Source organism: Sitophilus oryzae, unplaced genomic scaffold, assembly GCF_002938485.1.
Source record: "Sitophilus oryzae breed Bouriz unplaced genomic scaffold, Soryzae_2.0 scaffold_173_pilon_pilon, whole genome shotgun sequence".
NCBI classification, from domain to species: Eukaryota; Metazoa; Arthropoda; class Insecta; order Coleoptera; family Curculionidae; genus Sitophilus; species Sitophilus oryzae.
Genome location: NW_022146435.1, coordinates 544,900 through 564,800, shown reverse-complemented (window position 1 = coordinate 564,800; position 19,901 = coordinate 544,900). Strand labels below are relative to the sequence as shown.

Below are 19,901 nucleotides of genomic sequence, written 5' to 3'. Positions count from 1 at the left end.
GCATTTTGTTTTTTGGCTTATGTCAATACATCCTTTGGTTAATTTTTAAGAGCGAAATGAACTGATCACGATCAATTTGCAATTTTTTCAATTATCATTCCTTTTTGATGTAATTATTTAATATGATAAGATGGTTTTGGTGACAATTGTCGTAATGTCATATTATACTGCATTGGATACTTTATACTAAATAAAAAAAACGTTAAAGACTAACGACACATTTCTGGTTTTAATAAACATTAATAACGATAACAGAACTAACAATATTAAAGAAAGCATTTGTAATACTTAAGCATATAAACAGAAAAAAAATTGTAAAAAGGACCCTAATACGTTGCATTACCTATAACTCCCTGTATACTTCCGTTCATACTGTCACTGAGGTTGCATATATCATATTGCGTTATGCTTTCCCATTCTTCTTTAAGAACCAAGCGAAGTTCATTTAATGAAGCTGGTACCGCTTCGCGACCTCTAACCATCTTGCCAAGCATGTTACAAACGTCGAACATGATGGGCAGTTCATAGTAGTATATGGTTCAAAATAATCACCAAAGCCGACTTGTCATATTGAAAAATAACTTCAAAAAGAAATGATAGTTGAAAAAATTGCAAATTGTTGGTGTGAAGTTCATTTCGCTCTTAAAAATTAATCAAAGCATATTTTGACATGATCCAAAAAACAAAATGCTTAGGCGACATGGTTTTGACTAGGGAATGCAATCCCGCAAATGCGGGATCCCTCTGAGATTCCGCGGGATTTTCCGTGCGGGATCGACACATTACTACTGGGTAGGGAATGCAATCCCGCAACAAAATCTCAATCCCGCAAACCCGCGGGATTAAAGCAATCAATCCCGCGGATCCACAAAATTGCGGGACTGTAAACAATGGTCATACATTTGCTCCTAAATATTCCACAATATATTGATATAGCGTGTATCTTAAACTAGCTGTACAGAAATTTGGAACGATGTATACAGGGTGTTCAAAAAATATATTTAATATTAAATAAACTGAAATTTTATTATAATTTATCTACTTATTTTATGAATAAAAATATTATTCTAATGTTGAAGTTTTTTTTTAACTTGCGTTAGTTATCTGCTTTTAGATACACTCTATATCAATAATATTTTGGCATATGCAGAATGTACAAAGCTTTTTGTGCCATTTAGGGCCATACGTATGACTAAAAATGCATATTTTTCGTCGAAAAAACGTCGTATTTTCCTTAAAACAAAAAAAAATTAAAAAACCGATCAAATTGTTTTTTCTAATTTCAATACAGATTAGTCGTACTTGGTAAAAATTTCGGTTTTTTAAAAATTGTAAATTTGCGGTAAAAAAGATTCTTGATCAAATTTTCACACTCTTATAAAACACCCTGTATACAAGAATTGGCTAAATATATTTTCGAAAACCACACAGCATCTTAATCACAATAGATTCATCTAAAACCTGGTCCAAACCGCATCCCAAAATCTTTTTTAGTTTAAGAGATATTCAACTTTAAATTTACCCTAAAATTTTGCTTGTCCCAATAATTATATCCGGCAATTTATTTGACGAAATTATCCACAACTACTAGTTAAACGCTTTCTTCACGTACGCACATACGTCAGAAAGAAATCTAACAACTAGCCTGTTTGTTTCACTTATTTCTAACGACCAAGCCGTAAGGGGAATCCTCCGGGTTCCGAACGTCGACGCATCGGCCCGGAACGAAGAGATTTGATGTTAATCGTTACCCAGTAGTAATGTGTCGATCCCGCGGATCCCGCACAGTAAATCCCACAACTTTGATCCCGCGGAATCTCAGAGGGATCCCGCATTTGTGGGATCCTGCATTTGCGGGATTGCATTCCCTACTACTGGGTAACCGAATCGATTTCAATCAAGATCAAACCGCTTCGTTCCGGGCCGATGCGTCGACGCTCGGAACCCGGGGGATTCCCCTTATAGCTTGGCCAGTAAAAATGAGGGAAACGAACAGGTTAGTTGTTAGATTTCTTTCTGGCGTATGTGCTTAAGTGAAGAAAAGCGTTTAACTAGTACTTGTGGACAGTTTTGTCAAATAAACTACCGTACATAATTATCGGAAGACGCAAAATTTTAGGGTAAATTTAAAGTTGAATATCTTTTGAACTAAAAAAGACCAGGTTCCGGTTTGGACCAGGTTTTAGATACATCTATTGTGATTAAGATGCTATATGGTTTTCGAAAATATATTTAGTGAATTCACGCATACAGGGTGTTTTATAAGAGTGTGCAAATTTGGTCAAGAATCGTTTTTACCGCAAATTTACAATTTTTAAAAAATCGAAATTTTTACCAAGTACGACTAATCTGTATTGAAATTAGAAAAAAACAATTTGATCGGTTTTTTAATTTTTTTTGTTTTAAGGAAAATACGACGTTTTTTTTCGAAAAATATGCATTTTTAGTCATACGTATTGTCATACGTTTGGTCATATGGTCCTAAATGGTACAAAAAGCTTTGTACATTCTGCATATGCCAAAAAATTATAGATATAGAGTGTATCTAAAAGCAGATAACTAACACAAGTTAAAAAAAAACTTCAACATCAGAATAATATTTTTATTTATAAAATAAGTAGATAAATTATAATAAAATTTAAGTTTATTTAATATTAAATATATTTTTTGAACACTCTGTATACATCGGTCCAAATTTATGTACAGCTAGTTTAAGATACAAGCTCTATCAATATATTGTGGGCCTATGCAAAATGTTCAATGCCTTTTGTACCATTTAGGACCAAATGTATGACTATTGTTTAGTCCCGCAATTTTGCGGATCCGCGGGATTGATTGCTTTAATCCCGCGGGTTTGCGGGATTGAGATTTTGGTGCGGGATTGCATTCCCTAGTTCTGACCGTAAAATTATATTTCAGAAAAATTTACACACGAAATTATTGCACAGGGTGTTTTAAAGAAAGGGTAAAAAACAACCCCTCGATTAACCCTGTATAATATGCCAAATACTAAAGTTTATAAAAAACTGAGTTTACGAATTAAAGTTGATAAAATTATATACAGGTTGCTAAAAAAATCATGAAAATAGGGCTAAAAATAACAAAAATATAACACTTTAAATTTGACAAAAAAATTTTCAGCGTTTTTTTGCATCTGAGTGTATATTTAGATTTTTTTTTGAACAGTATTTCGTATATCCGAAAATCATACATGGTCCCAATATTTGTGCCTAAAAACTAATAAGTACAAAACGAATACTCAATTGGTGCTAAGATCCAGACATTTTTAATAATATAAAATAATAATTGCAAAAAACTATAGTGTGATCAAATGAAGACCACGTCACAGTAAGGGTAGAAACAATGACTAAAGAATAGAAGGAAAGTAAGAATATCAATAAGAATCATAGATGTTCTTATAAAATACTTATTCAACTTATATCGGACCATTTTTTAAACATATATAAGTAGTAATGTACCTAACTTAATTTTGTCTTACAAAATATATTTTTTTTATAAATGTAGCACCATTTATTAAAATATATAACTATAAAAAACATTATATTGGTATCATTAACGTTTGTATATCAAGAAAAAAGATATAAATTACTATATATGTACACTACAATTTTTTATGACACACATTAATGCTACAAGAATAAAATACGAAATACTGATCTCATAAATAATACTATAAAAATTAAAAATACCATATTTTTTTAAATCTTACTTTTGTCCGTTTCAAAATTAATTTACTCTTAATTAAAAGTTACGAATAGAAAAAATTAAACAAATCGAAAAATTCAATTGATGTTCTGTTGTTGATGGAGTTACATATATATTTTATGTGATAGAAAATAGCAATGATGCCGCGTCTCAGCACATCTTAGCGATCACCGATCACTGTTTCGGATGTAGCGTATATCAGTTTGAAATATGATTTGTCTCTGTGTCCTCTTCAGCCAAAGCTAAAGGCGCTCGAAGCAAAAGGTCACTCACTTGAATTTTCCTAATCTGAAAAAGATATAGATTTTGTTAAATACGTCAACACAAATGAACCATTCTACCTATTATAGATATACTATAAGAGTAGTCCACTCAATTTATCCAAAAAGACTATTTAAGGTGCGTTAATTTTTTACAAGCTTATACCGGGTGAGTCTCAAATGTGGCTCGCCCCTATAACTTTTCTATTTTTTCACACAAAAAAACGAGATTTGGTATTAAAAAGAAGTAGAAAACAGACTCAAAGTCTCGGTCTCAACGTTTATATTAAGTTAAACAGTGATACGTGTTTCGCTTTTCAAACCTAAAAGTATAGTAAAAGAGACTTAAATAAAAAAAAACAGCTTGTAATAAACTAATGCAACTTAAAATTTCAGATTGATTGGACTACTGCTACAATTTTCTTCATACACCTTGATAATACAACCTAAATAATACCGATTTCATTAAATAAATCAGTCAAGGAAGGTAAACTGTTTAAAGAAAATGGAGTTTATAATTTATTTGCCCGAACTGCAATATCTTGGCCTTGGAATTGTTTAACCTACAAACTTGGAAAAAATACTGTTGGTTGTATTATCAAGCTATATCATAACTTGCAAATGCGTAGTATACAATATTTATAGTGTTAATTTTAGGTTAGATATAAATACATATTATATACTACAAGATAATTTTACATTTAATATTCATCAAAAAACCTTGTGCTTAGAATTTTGGAATATGAGGAGAAAGTGTAAATATTATTGTTATTCTCTCTCTTAGCTATCACATAACATGTAATTTTCTAAATTATAATAAATACTTATATTTATACTACTCTGTAGGCTATGTAAAGCAATTGTAGAAACGAAGTTAATACACACACCGGAAAAATCTAGGGATATCATTTTATTAAAGTTAAAAATAAATGTTTTGAATAAACAACCACATATTTGTAGGCCGATTCTTTCTACTTCGATTGAAACGAAGTAGTCACACTAGTTATTTCTAAATTTGGGATATTTGCAGAAGTGTTTGGGCATTTTTTGTCAAATGTATAAAAAGCACCTAGCATCAATTGTTCGAATTTAACCTGTACTGGCTATGTTTTTATGATAACTGGCCAGAATTCATTCAGATAACTCTGTTTAGTATTAAACGACATTATGGAGCGTAGACATCTTAACAGAGACGAAATGCTAAGGGCCATGGGTATGCTCGAAGCTGGAATGCGCCAAATCGACGTAGCTAGAGCATTAAATACAACGCAAAGTGTAATATCGCGATTAAGTGCACGCTACCGTGAAAGTGGTGATGTTGCTGAAAGGCACACAGGGCGACATTGCATTACTACCCCTCAGCAAGATCATTTTTTACAATTAAATGCTCGACGCCGACCGACTCTTACAGCACCAGAGCTTAGTTTAATTCTCCAGGAAACACATAATGTAACCGTTAGTCCTGACACTGTTCGCAATAGATTAAGAGAGGTCAACTTAAGAAGCAGACACCCCTGGAGAGCTCAACTCTTAACGAGAGGAAATCGAGAGGTACGATATTTGTGGGCTCAAGATCATGTTCAGTGGTCGAATGAACAATGGGCCAATGTTCTCTTTACGGATGAGTCACGCTTTGGAATTCATCCGGATTTGAGAAGGCTTAGGGTATGGAGAGAACCGGGAAATCTTATTCGATTGGATCATGTTCAGGAAGTGCACCCTAATCAAGGTGGAACAGTTATGGTCTGGGGAGGAGTCCAGTTAGGCCGAAAAACCGATCTCGTTTTTCTTGAAAGGTTTCTAACAGGAATCACATATCGTGATTTAATTCTTGAGCCTGTCGTGTTACCATATGCCAATGATTTTGGGAGAAACTTCATTCTCATGCATGACAATGCACGGCCTCATACAGCCAGAGTGGTGAGTTTATCAATGCTCATCAATTAAACATCTTACCCTGGCCGGCACAATCTCCTGACCTCAACCCCATCGAGCACGTAGGGGACGCGGTCCAAAGAAGAATTTTGAGAATGGGTATGCCTCCTGAAACTCGTAGGGATCTGGTTCGGGCCGTGAATGCAGCGTGGCACGCTGTATCTCAAGAAGAGATCGACAATCTGATCAGGAGCATGGAGAGACGATGTAGGGCTGTAATGAACAGTAGAGGAAGCCATACCCTTTATTAAGTAAAAATGGTTTTTATCTTTTTTTTAATTCACAGTTTAGAATAAAAAAAAATATGTGTATTTTTTTGAGTTCAATAAAAATCAAGGTAAATTTGAAAAATTCGGTAAATTTCGCATTTTTATTTCCAATACGTCCTGTAAACTATTTGTTTATTGTAATTTTATTATATCAGAAATGCAAATAATAAAATTACTGACGATGGCTGGATAAAATTGTAATATCCCTAGACTTTTCCGGTGTGTGTATTTTAATTTTCCTAACTTACTTAAGCAAGAAATACTATATTGTATATCTATTTTATTTCTGATGTATGTAATACTAAAATTAATCTTGAAAGTATTAAAAAATTTGAAAATTACATTATGTCAACATAAATCACTAAACGTTTTTAATAATAACTGTGGTATTAGTACTTTTTTCTTTTATCTCGAATCTGTTAATTTGAATTAAATATAAATGTCCCAGCTTTACTTAGGTGCACATATATACAATTTAATATTAAATGCATGCTGCTACAGACTATTTCCATCACCACAAACTAATAACAGTGGATTTATATCTAACCTCCAACGGTATTCCTGCTCCTGTGACGTGATTCTCTATGACTACAAAAGCAAGAACAAACAATCTTAGCAACATATAAAGCAACTAAATAAAACAGATTTACCAATTGTTCAACAAAAATAATAAATTTTAAAAACTTCGAACGCCGCACAATACAAATAAAACAGATAAAATAAATGTCATTAATTTTTTTTTACTTAATACTACGAGATAAAAACACTTAAAGGAAGGGTTATCTGTTTAGTATATAATAGTAAAATTAACATATATCGCAATATATAAAAGGCTGAAATAGGAAAAAATTATTTTGGTAATTACCTTAACCCAAAAACGACAAAGTTCTAATTATCTTTCTAAATATTTAGACAATAAACAGTAAATAAAATGAAAAAGAAACATAAACTTAGAAGTATCCTGAACCACTAAACAGGGTCCAACACCAATATTAAATCTGTATATTCTACATAAAAAAGCAATATACAGCTTTAGGAAAAATTTCTAAAAATACTTTTAGTTGAAAATATAGTTTTATAATATATTTTTTTAATTAGTTTAATACTTTTTAAATAATAAAATATAATACAAATAGCTAATAAAAAACAAAAGTAATTTGATCTAATTATTTCTTAGTTCTAAAAAAATATAAATTAATTACAAATTGAAGAAAGAAGCTAAGTAATTATGGGCAAAGTTCTTCCAAGAAAATATTTTTCTTTATATACCGTACTTCTCATTTTGAGATTTGACATCTTGTATAATACCACAGCTTATTCATACTTACTTACTTACTGCCATTACTCGCTGACGAGTATTTGACACGCATCAGAAGATGGTTACGCAAGGCGTTTTCTTTCATGAACTTTTCTGTGACTGAAAAGCCCGATACGTGATGTTACCTCTCTTCCGCACTCCGGACATTCAAAAATCTCATTACTTTGTTGCCTTTTTATTTTTTGGTTGTCGTTGTTAACCGAGTTTACAATTGCTCTCCATTGTGTTCTATTGAGCACTGCTTACTCCCACTCTCTGTTTTACATGCTTAACCCCTTTAAGTTTTCATGGAAAATATCCTTGTATCTTTTGAGTTGTCCACCCGGTTTCCTCTTACCCTCTACAAGCTCACCTTAAAGAAGAGATTTCGGTAGGCGGTTTTCTTGCATCCTGCATACGTGGCCAGCCCATCTTAAGCGGGATTTAGTAATCATGACTTCAGCGCTCTCGCAGCTGACTTTTTCAAGGAGTTATACGTTGGAGACATGGTGGTACCATTTGATTCTTAACAGTTGTCAAATACGTTCGTGTGCCGGCAGTACGGCACCCAGGTTTCGCTTCCATATAACATGGTGGGGATTATCATTGCTCGGTACACTGCAAGTTTCGTTTTTGTGCCCAAGTCATGATTGTAGAAAACCCTGTCTTTTAATTTCCAGAATGCTCTTGAGGCGCTGCTACTTGAATTCTCTCTGCTACTTTTTCCTATAGTTCTCCTCCGCTATTTATAGCGCTGTTATGATTTTCCGGGGGAGTGCACATAGTTTTATCGATGTTCAGCTTAAGGCCCAAAGAGACGACACTAAAACTCACGTTACCCTAGACAAGGAAAGAGAGTCTCTCTTTCCTTCTCTAAGGACAAAATACTCGGAAGCTGAACCGCGCAACCGCGGTCTACGTCAAACTCAGCTGAACTTTGCCACTGATGGACTTTGTAAACAACGGCACTTTTATAAATATCAGAGTAAATATGGCCCTATTTAAAAACAAAGTTAAAAACTCAACAGCATTCCTGTATTTTTAAATAATACAAAAAATACTAAAAGCATTTAAAGAAGATTTACAATTTGTGAATGCGTTTTGGGGATCCAGCGATTCATAGAACTTTGATAATTAATATTACAGACTAGATTATTTTTAATTTGTGTTGTTTCACTTAATTTTGTGAAAAATACTATAATAAGAAGAAACCTGGAAGAAACGTATTATTTGCCCACTGTGTACTCTACTAAATATGGTAGTCTGTATAGTTTGTGGAAGTTGCAGTATATTGCAACATTTGAAGGTAAACACCATGAAGTAAATTTGGAAATGGAAACACATAACTTTGCCTATGACTTTGCTACAAAGGAAAGTTATAAACTGTGGTATGAAAAGCAGAAGATCAAGATAAATTATGCATTCGCCAAGCCAAGAAGATATAATGACTATGTGGAAAAAAACTTACAATTATTATCGTAATCATAGTAAATCAGCCAGGTAGGTAAAATAGAAATGAAAAAGAAAACACTATGCCAAATAGTCTCTTTTTATTTTTAGGACACATCAGCAATTATTGTTCTAAATGAACAGAGAAGGCCAGTAGTTCAATAAAAAGACCATATAATGAGCGATAAAAGGAAAATGGATAAGCAAGAATTATTCCCAATAAAGTGAAAGAGGTTATTGGTTTAAGGCTTTATTTATTTTGTTTTTGGTCTGACTTAAGTAAATATGTATTGACTGTTGGTTAAGGGTTTTATATTTATTTTGTACTACTTACTACTACTCTGTACAATGTGGTATCGTTTATTGTTAAAATTATTGTATTGTATTGTTGTAATTATTGTATTTTCTTGACATAGAACAGCTATAAGTTTCTTGCAGTTTCTTCTTATAGGCCGTAATGGAAACTGCAACATTCTAATAAAATTAGAACTATAAATTTGTTTTTTTATTTCTAATATGTTACAGTAATTAAGCTAACAAATTTTCCCAAAACGTTTATTTCCCCATGAAAATGTGATTCAATTTAAGAACTGATATTTTAATAAAAGATTTGAGAATAGAATTTGAGAATAATGAGCTCTCTCCAAGTAAAGCTATGGTTCTCACTTATGCATCAAATTAGATAGTGATCATGAATCTGCAAATGAAACAATTTTTAATTTACACCAATAATCCATGCAACTTTGACTAAAATCACTTGATGTAGGCAATATATGTATATAACGAAATATCAGCCATATACATTAACCACCTTCCTTCTTTAAAATGAGCAAATAATGACAAATTACATTTCGTAACTTTAATGGCATTTGTATGTTTTAAAAATATATGAATGCAGATCAGTTTTTAAATATAGCCATATTTCTAAAAATAGTCAAAAACTATAAAAAACAAAATGAACAACCGAAACAGTCAACTACTGTTAGCAATTTCGCATAATAAAATAATTGTCTGTGATTATTATTCGATTCTCGATTATTCATAATGTTCAAAATTCCCGCTTCTCGCCGAACAAAACCGAACTCTCCGTGTAGGATCCGAATGCTTCCGAGGTTTTCGTGAGTTTTAGTGTCGTCTGGCCCAAAGCCTCGTATGCTCAAGTATATGTGTTCAGCATTTCTTGTAATTGCTGTAACATTTTTGCAACTAGAGCGCAATCATCAGCGTACTGAAGTTCTGTGAAACTTATTCATAACCAGCCTGCCGACAGAAATCTGCGCAAACACGTCAAAGTCAGATTCTGGGCTTCGTTCAAGCTTCATTTAAAAAAACAACGACCGAGCATGGTGCTTTGACTGCTGGCATGTGTATGAGTAGGTGTAGTAGGTGACACGCAGTTACACAAAAAACAAACCAAGAAAACCCATTCGTAATGAATAAACTGTGGAAATCCTATCTTTCAAACAAATTATGTTGCATTTTTTTGTACGAAGTCGTGTATAAAATTTGTTATCATTTCACAGAAAGAACTCTACATTTTCTACATATATTGCAAAATAAAACTAAATAATATCACTTACTATTTTCTTGCTCTGTACTTGATGATGTCGTCACAGTCGTTGTGGTAATTTTCGTAATGGTAATCTCACCTTCGCCTAAACAATTAGCAATAGCACTAGTTTTATAATCTTTAAGCTTGAGAGTTACTGAAAGGTTATTTTTTATATTATTATGTTTCAGTGTCAAGCAATAAATAAAAAACGTATATTTTTTTAAATAACAGCTTAAAAATCATTTATAATTTCTACTCGTATAGCAGCATTTTTAAACACATATTTAGGTTAAACATAGCTCTCCCTAACTACACATTGACATAAAATTTGTACTAATAACATTGTAAGAAAAACTTACCAGAGCCCAAATGGTCTTTAACACTGTCAATTGTGATATCGCCGACGCTGCTTGCCACTGTCACGTTGAGCGGACTGTCGTTGCCATTTTCTGGTACTTCATCTACCTACAATTGAATAAAAATAGATCCAATTAAAAATACAGCTAATAACTTTCAAAACTCTAAAATATTCATAATTTAGACTTAAAAAATACAGGATGGGGCACCTCGGTTGATTATACGAAAACGGAAAGATGTAGAAACAAAATATTTTATGGGTATATGTGGGGAGGTAATGTGCACAATTTAAAATTATTTTGAAATGTACAGGGTGTTTCAGAACTAAGATCCATACCAAAGTTATATTTTTTCTTATGGAACACCTGGTATTTTATTTCATTTTTGGATTCTTGCGCCCAAAAAAAGGTATTTATTATAAGGGTTAAATATGTTTAAAATCTTTGGTTTTTGAGATATTTATAAAGATATTTAAATTTGCATGCTACAATAAAACAGATTATTAACACCCTGTACATTACTTTTCCGAATTAGTTCTTGTGCTGAGTTTAAAGGCAGAGAAATAAACTTTACAGAAAAATGTTATTCCTTCCTTAAATGTATACAGGGGCATCAAAAATTGCAGGTCTATTTTAAATATTTACTCTATATAAAAATTTCGTTATTTCAAATGCAACACTATGTATTTTTTTAAATAAGTCGAAGCAGATTTAAATGCTCTTTCAAACTATATTAGGGTTTCCTATAGCTATCTGGCTCAGCTTTTGAATAAAAATGGATTTTTCAATAAAATTGTAATCAAGATGGCTAGTGTTGTCATGGCAAGTTTCTAGTGACAGTTAGTAGCTTATTTACTTATTTAAATTTATACCAGTTTACTATTATTTAATTTACCTACAGTAGTTTAATAAATAATATTTATTAAATATTTGTATATTATTCTATCAAGAAAAACGAAGAAGTAGTTCTTTGAATTATTTTACGATGACTTGTAGATATATGGATTTTCTATAAAATAGGCAATTACGGCAAATTCATTTTATTCACTTCCAATGACAGGTTTCTGCCTAATCTAATAAGTTTTTTATAAACCACACTACCAGCTCTGCGAAAAGGACAAGAAGTTTTTCAAAGAAACGCTTATCAGAAATATTCCTATTTGGATATCTTTGACCATAAACCCTTGAGCAATTTTTCTCACAAAATAATATCACTAGTAACATATCTATTCGTTCCGCCAGCAGATATTGCTTTATTTTTCTTGATAAAATAATGAATACTTAGTTATTAAACTATTGTAGGTAAATTTAAGTAAACTGTTATAAATTATAAATAATAATGTCCATAAACTAATGTCGACTTTGAAAATAGTTACTAACTGTCACTAGAAAATTTCCATGGCGACACCAGCCATCTTGATTGCAATTTTATTTAAAAATCGCTTTTTATTCAAAATCTGAGCTAGATAGGTATAGGAAACCGTAATTTAGTTTGAAAGAGCATTTGAATCTGCTTCGATATGTCTAAAAAAATACAAGGCGTTGTATTTGAAATAACGAAGTTTTTTTTATAAAATATATCCTTAAAATAGATCAGCAACTTTTGATAGCCCTGTATAAATTTAAGGAACCAATACTATTTTTCAGTAAAGTTTATTTCTCTACCTTTAAACTCAGCATAAGAATTAATTCTCAAAAGTCCATTTTATTGTAGCATGCAAATTTAAATATGTTTAAATATCTCAAAAACTAAAGATTTTAAACATATTTAACCCTTATAATAAATGCCTTTTTTGGGCCCAAGAATCCAAAAATGAAATAAAATACCGGGTGTTCCATAAGAAAAAATATAACTTTGGTATGGATCTTAGTTCTGAAACACCCTGTATATTTCAAAATAATTTTAAATTGTGCACATTGTCTCCTTACATATACAACCGAGGCGAATGAGGTGCGCCACCCTGTATATTTACGGAGAAAACTACAGGCTGAAATATACTTAAACACGCCGTATTGTTAATTGAAGTACAATAAAACTAGATATTTATAATTTACCTTCTCCAAGGTACTGTTACTTTTCTGCATAGCACCATTAACTAAAGGGGGCTCTGTCGCTTCTTCAGTGTTAATAATTTCGTTGCTGCCTGTTAAAGTCTCATCTTCGTTCGTACTTTCCGGAATAGGCAAATAACATCTTAAACAAAATAATTACCCATATACACAGCGATTCAAAATGATTGAAATAGTTGGTTATACTTATTTTGCCCGTTTGGGTGGCAATAAATTTAAGAAATTCGAATATTTATCAACTGTTGCATTTTGGGTCGTGCGTTTTGTGTTTATTGAAGTTAAGTGGAGGGAAAATTAAGTCTAGACACAGAGCACAGTTTATAGTTAATATTCGGTGTCCAGAGAGCCACCAATAAAGTTTGTATGCCATGTTGTATATGGTACTAAAAACTGGAGTAGCTGTAAAGTAACACCATCACACGATAGGTAAATAATAGATTTTAGTACTGCAGAGATATAACAAATATCAAAAGGTACTGGTTTAAAAAAAATTAAGATTGAAATTAATCAACTATTAATGCATTACAATTCAGTTATGTATTATTATTAATAGAATATTTTGTTTTATTTATGTTGTGTTGTACCTATTTATTTCTGTGCAAAATTAAAATATATATATTTTTACATAAAAATTTATATTAATAAATATAATAACTGCACAAAGTTTAGTTTAAATATCGTTATAGTTAGTTTAAATATCCGCTATGCCGACGATACGGTCTTAATTGCAGACAATATACACGACCTACAACTGGTCAACAAGGTAGGAGAACAGAGCAAAGCAATGGGTTTACATTGACATCAAATAAACCAAATTTATGATAATATCCAGAAACCCAGATGTGTTTATAAACTTCATCCATCATCAACATTTAACTCAACGCCCATAGAAAGAGTCGATAAATTTAGTCGATAAGTACTTGGACATCTGGCTCTCCGAAGATTGGACATCAGACAAGGAAATTAAATGTCGCATCGAACAAGCTCGGCAGGCATTCTTGAGGTTTCGAAAAGTACTTGTCTGTTCTGATTTTGACCTTAGCCTTAGATTAAGATTCGTAGTGTTATGTGTCGTCGGTGCTCCTTTATGGTATGGAAGGTTGGACATTGAAAGCAGCTACCATCAACAAATTGAAGGTTTTCGAGATGTGGCTATATCGCCGAATCTTGAAGATACCTTGGACGGCTGATTGACAAATGAAGAAGTTCTCAGACGTGTTGACAAAGAGCGTGAATTGTTTGAATTGATTAAAAAGAAAAAAACCGCATACCTGGGGCACATAATGCGAAACCCCAAATATCAATTCTTGCATTTGTTGATCGAAGGCAAGATCGAAGGCCGGAGGGGTATCGGAAGGAAGAAAATGTCTTGGCTGAGGAATATTAGACAGTGGAGAAGGCTACACGATGTTCAGTCGTTAATACACACCGCACGGAACAGAGAAGCAATGGAAAATGTTATCGCAAACATCCATTAATGGATCTGCACTAGAAGAAGAAGAAGCACAAAGTTTCTTAAGTTTAAAAGTAAGAAATCGTTCTTTTTAATATATTTTTGGTATGTGGTGTTTTGTTTAAAATACACCCTTGTTTCTTTTGTATTAATACAGATAGTAATTTAAAAAAAGACTCAATTAGTTTTATACAGTTTTTAATTTCATGCTATGCGTTCCAATTGTATCAACTTATTTCTTTGTAAAATAAAATAAACTACTTTGAAATTAAAATGACAGACATTTATCACTGTCAGGGATTTTGTCGTTGGACAGACTATACCAACTATTTGCTAGTTATAAGAAAATTAAAAAGAAAATAGACAATATCAATAAAGTTACCGAAGTCACTTTGGTATTTAGTTCATGGCAGAAAATCATCTTAGTTTATCCGGCAATCTATTTAGAGTTTAATGAAATTTAACATTATTATAAATATTAAATACAAAATACTGATAAACGTACCTGGGATATGTGGCTTGTGTGGCCGACAAAGATATCCTCTGCAATTCCGAGGAAGAATGAAGGTATAAAGCTTCAGCTTGCTTCGTGAAAACCAAGGAAGATATTCCACTAAAACAATTATTTTTAATTAAAAAAATTATATTAAAACCTAAATCTTTGACTTACTTAATATCTTCTCGTTTTATAGCAGCGGAATTCAGTTGCCGTTTTAAATCTGGAATGGTCAGAACTAGACAGTCGCCCATATTGGTAAGGCACAGGAGGTCCACTTCGGAATAGGCGGAGTTATCCTCTGGTAAGGTGCATCCAAATGACGCAAATGCCATCCGTCTTACTCTGGCTCCTAAAAAGATTTAAAAATTGCTTTAGAGATAAAGATTGGATGAAGATTAATTTTCAAATCTTAAAAAAATAAATTGTTGTATGTGACTTTTAAATAGATAATTGAATAAACAATATGTATGGCAAGAAAACTACATACCTTCATGTGCAGTAAGTTTGTACTTTCCGTAAGGTTTTAGAGATGGCAAAGTAAAGATTTTGAACTGTTCTTCCGATGCGATGATCACCCTGTGTGCTTGCGTTGTGTCTGGAAGTGGTGCTACTCCTTTCTCGACTTCCAGAGGCTCAGGCAGTGGTTTACTGGATCCGTCAAGTACGGCTATGCCTATTACAGGCGCCCTATAAAAGAAAGATATAGAATATATCCCTTAATATCAAAAAGAAGAGGCCAGATAACTGTTTTTGTCTAGCAATAATCGCACACTGTACAGGGTGGGTCAAATTGGACGCTTTTAAAGGGAAACGCCCTTTTCTATAGGAGATAAACGAAAACTAATGTCGGTGTCAGGAGCTCAATTTTTATCAAAAACATGATGGTGAAAATCGCACTGTTACCGTTTATGAGTTACGGGGGTTTTCAAAAATGTACATTTTTAAAAAATCGCTGTAACTTTTTTGCTATGGAAAATTTTGCATTTTTATAAAAACATTTCCAAAGCACCTTCTTACGTAGAATTTAATGGATTAAGTATAATTTTTTTAAAATCAATAATTTAAGAATTATCAACAGAAATTTTGATTTTTCATATTTCACGACACACTGTATATTTTTAATTCATTGAAAATAATTTAAAATTACCTTTCCAAATATATAACATACTTGATATTTTGCTCGATTCCTCTTCGAGATATAGAGTTTTTAAAAATTCGCCCACTTTGAATAAGTAGGCTTCGAACTGCGAATGTAGTAGCCGCGAATGGGGGGAAAGATACCCTCGCATAACCTTGTCTAGATTATACAGGCAATTTAAAAATAAGAGCCTTTATTCTTTCGCAAAGATAAAAATCCATAGGCACTAAGTCCGGCGGCTTCGACGGTCAACGGCTGGGATCTTGGTTAGCTAATCAATTATTCTCGAAATTGGCTGCAAAAGTTAGCTGATAACTTCAGTGTTCTGAAGCGGTGCCTCGTCTTGCTGGAAAAATATGTTTTCAAGTTCCGTTAGGGGCAGATCATCAATAAGGCGTCCAAAGCCTACTAGTTAAAAGAGGCGAACTTTTAAAAATTCTGTATTTTGAAGGGGATTATAACAAAATATCAAGTGTGCTATATTTTTCGAAAGGTAATTTTAAATTTTTTTCATTTGATTAAAAATATACAGGGCGTCCCAAATAAAAAATAAATTTTTCTGTTGATAACTCTTAAATTATTAATTTTAAAAAAAGTATACTTAAACCATTAAATTCTACGTAAAAAGGTGCTTTGGAATATAAACATACCTGTGTTTTAGTTGAATTTCTTTCGCCAGATGACAGGATACATCGTCAGTTTCTCGTTTTGACGTCGATGGTACTAATATGGTGAAGGCATAAACCGTCCCATTGTTTGTTCCAGCCCAAAGGGTTGGAATAGTGTTTTGTACTGAAACAAATAAAAAAATATTAAACAATATTCAAAGATAAATGCAGCATTGTAGTTACCATTAACAAGGAAGGTTCTGGCAAAGTACAGACATCTGACGAATGAACCCATAGAATCGTCAGCAGGTCTGGCTTCGATCTGTCTTTCAACAGGTTTAGCTTCCAGAGGGTTAAAGTCTCCACCTTCTTCAGTATTTGTGGTTGGAGGTTTTCTTACTGGGGGAGAGTTAACTGGAGGTGTCTGAAAATATTCGAAATTTGGTTAGTTTTGCTTGGTAACTCTTGCACGCATATATATATATTACACTATATTGCTAGTACCACATTGACACAATGAGTGGAAAGTGAAGCCATAGAAAAGAAATAGGAATATCAATCTTGCCTTGTCTATCCTTTTCGTTCAACAGGATTTACGTGCGTACGCACCAAATAAAACGATCTGATTCGTCTAATTCATGGCTTTTTATTATTTTTTTTCTCCGTCACCGGTGGCTTATCAGTCCCACTCATTGACAGCCGTGACTAACACAAATCAGAATACCAAATTAAATTGAGAAAATCCTTTAGATATAGTCATAGATAAAGGAAATAAATTTAGATCGGAATGCCCGTCAAAATATATAATTGTTTTAGATCGCGACTGTTGTACGCGATCTGGCGCTGCTATAGCGGTTGCTAAGAACAACCGCCAAACAAATACAGAAATAATTTTCTCTTGTCAAAGTCAGAATCTTCAAAAATTTTAAATCTTTCAAAATTTAAACCGCTCTCATTGAAAAAATACCGAAAAGTGTTTAAAGCGTCCATTTCAACGTAATTATTGCTATCTTGTGAGTTTAATTTAAATTTTATTTACTCAAACCCATGATATAGTGAAAAAGTGTCATTAAAAACTTAAAAAGCTGTGCTGTGAACTGTGAACTGCAAAAACCATTGTGGATCGTGGCATAAAGTCAGTTTCTAATGTTTCCTAGGTATTTCATATATGCCCTTATATAAAATAAAGTTTCTTGTATGCAACACACTGTATTTTATTAATAAAACTAAAAGAAAATAATAATAAATTTGAATAAACAATATTTGGCGACATAATTCCGAAAAAAGCCGAACCGCTCCGAAATTATCAAAAGCTTTGGGTCGCGACCGTTGCAAGAATAGCGCCAAATAGTATTTACATTGCCCTTATGGGCACTTTCCGATCTAAACTTGTTTCATTTATCTATGGATATAGTTTAAAGATGGATGAAAAGCAACATTACTGACTGTAGTGTTAATAAATCAACGGCAGAAACTAAAGAAAAATATATGGATACACCCATTATTATCTGAGGGATATCAAATAAGTCTATTTTATAATTTTATCAGTATAATTTTCTAAATTACTGTTCCATATAATTGCCCCTCCCCCCTTCAATGGCAGTTATAAAATACCCAATATTTCAATCAAGACTTCTCTCCATAATTAATATTTCAATAACAAACTAACTTTCCAAGTAAATAATTGATACCAAACCAAAGATACGACACAAAATGTGACTGGTGTACGCCTCTAACGAAAACAATGCACTGCTAAAACTAAAACAGTGTCGAGTGGTCGGGCTTGTGGCGATAGCGGATTTTTTAAACAACACTTTGCTAAATCTGAACAACGATAGTGGACGCCTGTGTCGGACACAAGTGGCTTCGTATAAAAGTGCTCTAAGAGGCCAACTCACCGGTTTATCATCTTTGTTCGTGTTTCTCCTTGTCGATCTGCCTTTTCTTAATCTCCTAAAAGACTCCCTCAAAGATTTTTTGAACGATTTTCGTCTTGTGATAGGAGCGTCTCCTTGGCCAGTGAGATCTAGCAATAATCAAAATAACGTTAGACTTTCAAAAAAACGTTTCACTTTCAAAACTATTAAACCTAAAAGAAATATATATGAAGTATATTTTACCATTTGGATTTAAGGTACATTTGACAACAACGGGTTTGTTCTTTATGTAGTCCATAAGAGCTAAACCGTGGGCAGTGCCTGCTGCGACCAAACCCCAATCTGCGTGTAAAATGACACAAGTAACTGCGGCAGGTGGATGTAGCTGTAAAATACCCGTAGTTTGGAAGCCTCTAACTTGGTGAATATTACCTAAAAGAAATCACATAACATAATAAAATTAAAATAGTATAAATACACGGAGTCACTAAAAAAATCTTTAAATACCATATAATAACAATAAAAATAAACAGAATATATACAAATTTTTAAGTTTGCCCATGTTCTTACTTGTTTTTGGTGCTAACTGACTATGTCCCTTCCATACAAAACCGTCCCGATCACTGACGATGTTCATCGTGGTAACTTTTAATGGTCCATCTAAAACTTCCGTGTCGAATTTGGCAATGATGACTTGGCCAGCAGTTCCAGCTACTACCAGAGTACCAGAAAGTGGACACATCGCAACCTGTATTCAAAATATATACACCTTTGTTTTATCTACATTTCCATAAAGAGTTTAACTGTATATTTATACCCTATCTAACGAGATAAGGGACGTTTTTCGACATGACCGCAAAAAATATTTTTGCTCCGGCGCTTTTCTAAAAAGTCGACAAACCAAAAATTTAAACCAAAAATAAACTTTTCTAAGGTTATGTTCAGTTATGTTTGTAGAAAGAGACTTCCATAGTACTTGATAGTCCCACGCACCAATTAGTGATTGAGAAATACGAATTAGTTCTAAAAAAATTAACAAAATTTGATCCAGGTGTCAAAAAGGTTTGCCATCCCTGCTATAGAGTTAAGTTATGTTAGTTCTCAACTAGTATGAGATTTTGCAATGAGAACGAAGCAACGTTAGGTTACCCTGGGAGCTGAAGCAAAAGGCTCATAAGAACAACGAAAATTTCTTCAAAAAAGTCCTCAAAAAGCAAAGAAATGCTTTGCAAACGAGAAGAGATGCTAAGCCCCGAAATGTTTTTCAAACAATGTTTTTCAGACAAAAAAGCATTTTTTTGTCCGTTAGGCAAATTTGTTTATTAGTAAATCACTGCTGACAAATTAGTCTCCGTTGGATTAAGGCAGCAGTGTTTACAAAAAATACCTATTTTATTTTGTAGATTTTCTTA

At 32.7% G+C, this 19,901-nt stretch overlaps 1 protein-coding gene and 1 long non-coding RNA gene across 4 annotated transcripts in view; one reads left to right on the top strand and one right to left on the bottom strand.

Moving 5' to 3' along the window:
• Window positions 1-3,078: 3,078 nt before the first annotated feature.
• Window positions 3,079-19,901, bottom strand: part of LOC115881769 (lethal(2) giant larvae protein) — a 91,185-nt gene continuing 74,362 nt past the window's right edge. Inside the window, exons 11-23 of one of the 3 annotated variants that reach the window (XM_030899404.1) lie at window positions 19,060-19,237; window positions 18,733-18,921; window positions 18,511-18,638; window positions 16,856-17,036; window positions 16,655-16,796; window positions 15,354-15,553; window positions 15,038-15,215; window positions 14,873-14,980; window positions 12,900-13,038; window positions 10,848-10,953; window positions 10,517-10,591; window positions 6,738-6,778; window positions 3,079-4,014 (exon numbers count right to left, since the gene is read on the bottom strand). In XM_030899404.1, coding sequence (XP_030755264.1) covers window positions 3,925-4,014; window positions 6,738-6,778; window positions 10,517-10,591; window positions 10,848-10,953; window positions 12,900-13,038; window positions 14,873-14,980; window positions 15,038-15,215; window positions 15,354-15,553; window positions 16,655-16,796; window positions 16,856-17,036; window positions 18,511-18,638; window positions 18,733-18,921; window positions 19,060-19,237 — 1,755 coding nt within the window. In that variant the 3' untranslated portion in view covers window positions 3,079-3,924. The remainder of the gene's footprint in view (window positions 4,015-6,737; window positions 6,779-10,516; window positions 10,592-10,847; window positions 10,954-12,899; window positions 13,039-14,872; window positions 14,981-15,037; window positions 15,216-15,353; window positions 15,554-16,654; window positions 16,797-16,855; window positions 17,037-18,510; window positions 18,639-18,732; window positions 18,922-19,059; window positions 19,238-19,901) is intronic. The other 2 variants (XM_030899405.1, XM_030899406.1) reach the window with 2 other exon arrangements.
• On the top strand, window positions 8,152-9,104 carry LOC115881770. Its single transcript, XR_004050086.1, has 2 exons — window positions 8,152-8,987; window positions 9,048-9,104. It is a non-coding gene; the product is annotated as an uncharacterized LOC115881770 (long non-coding RNA).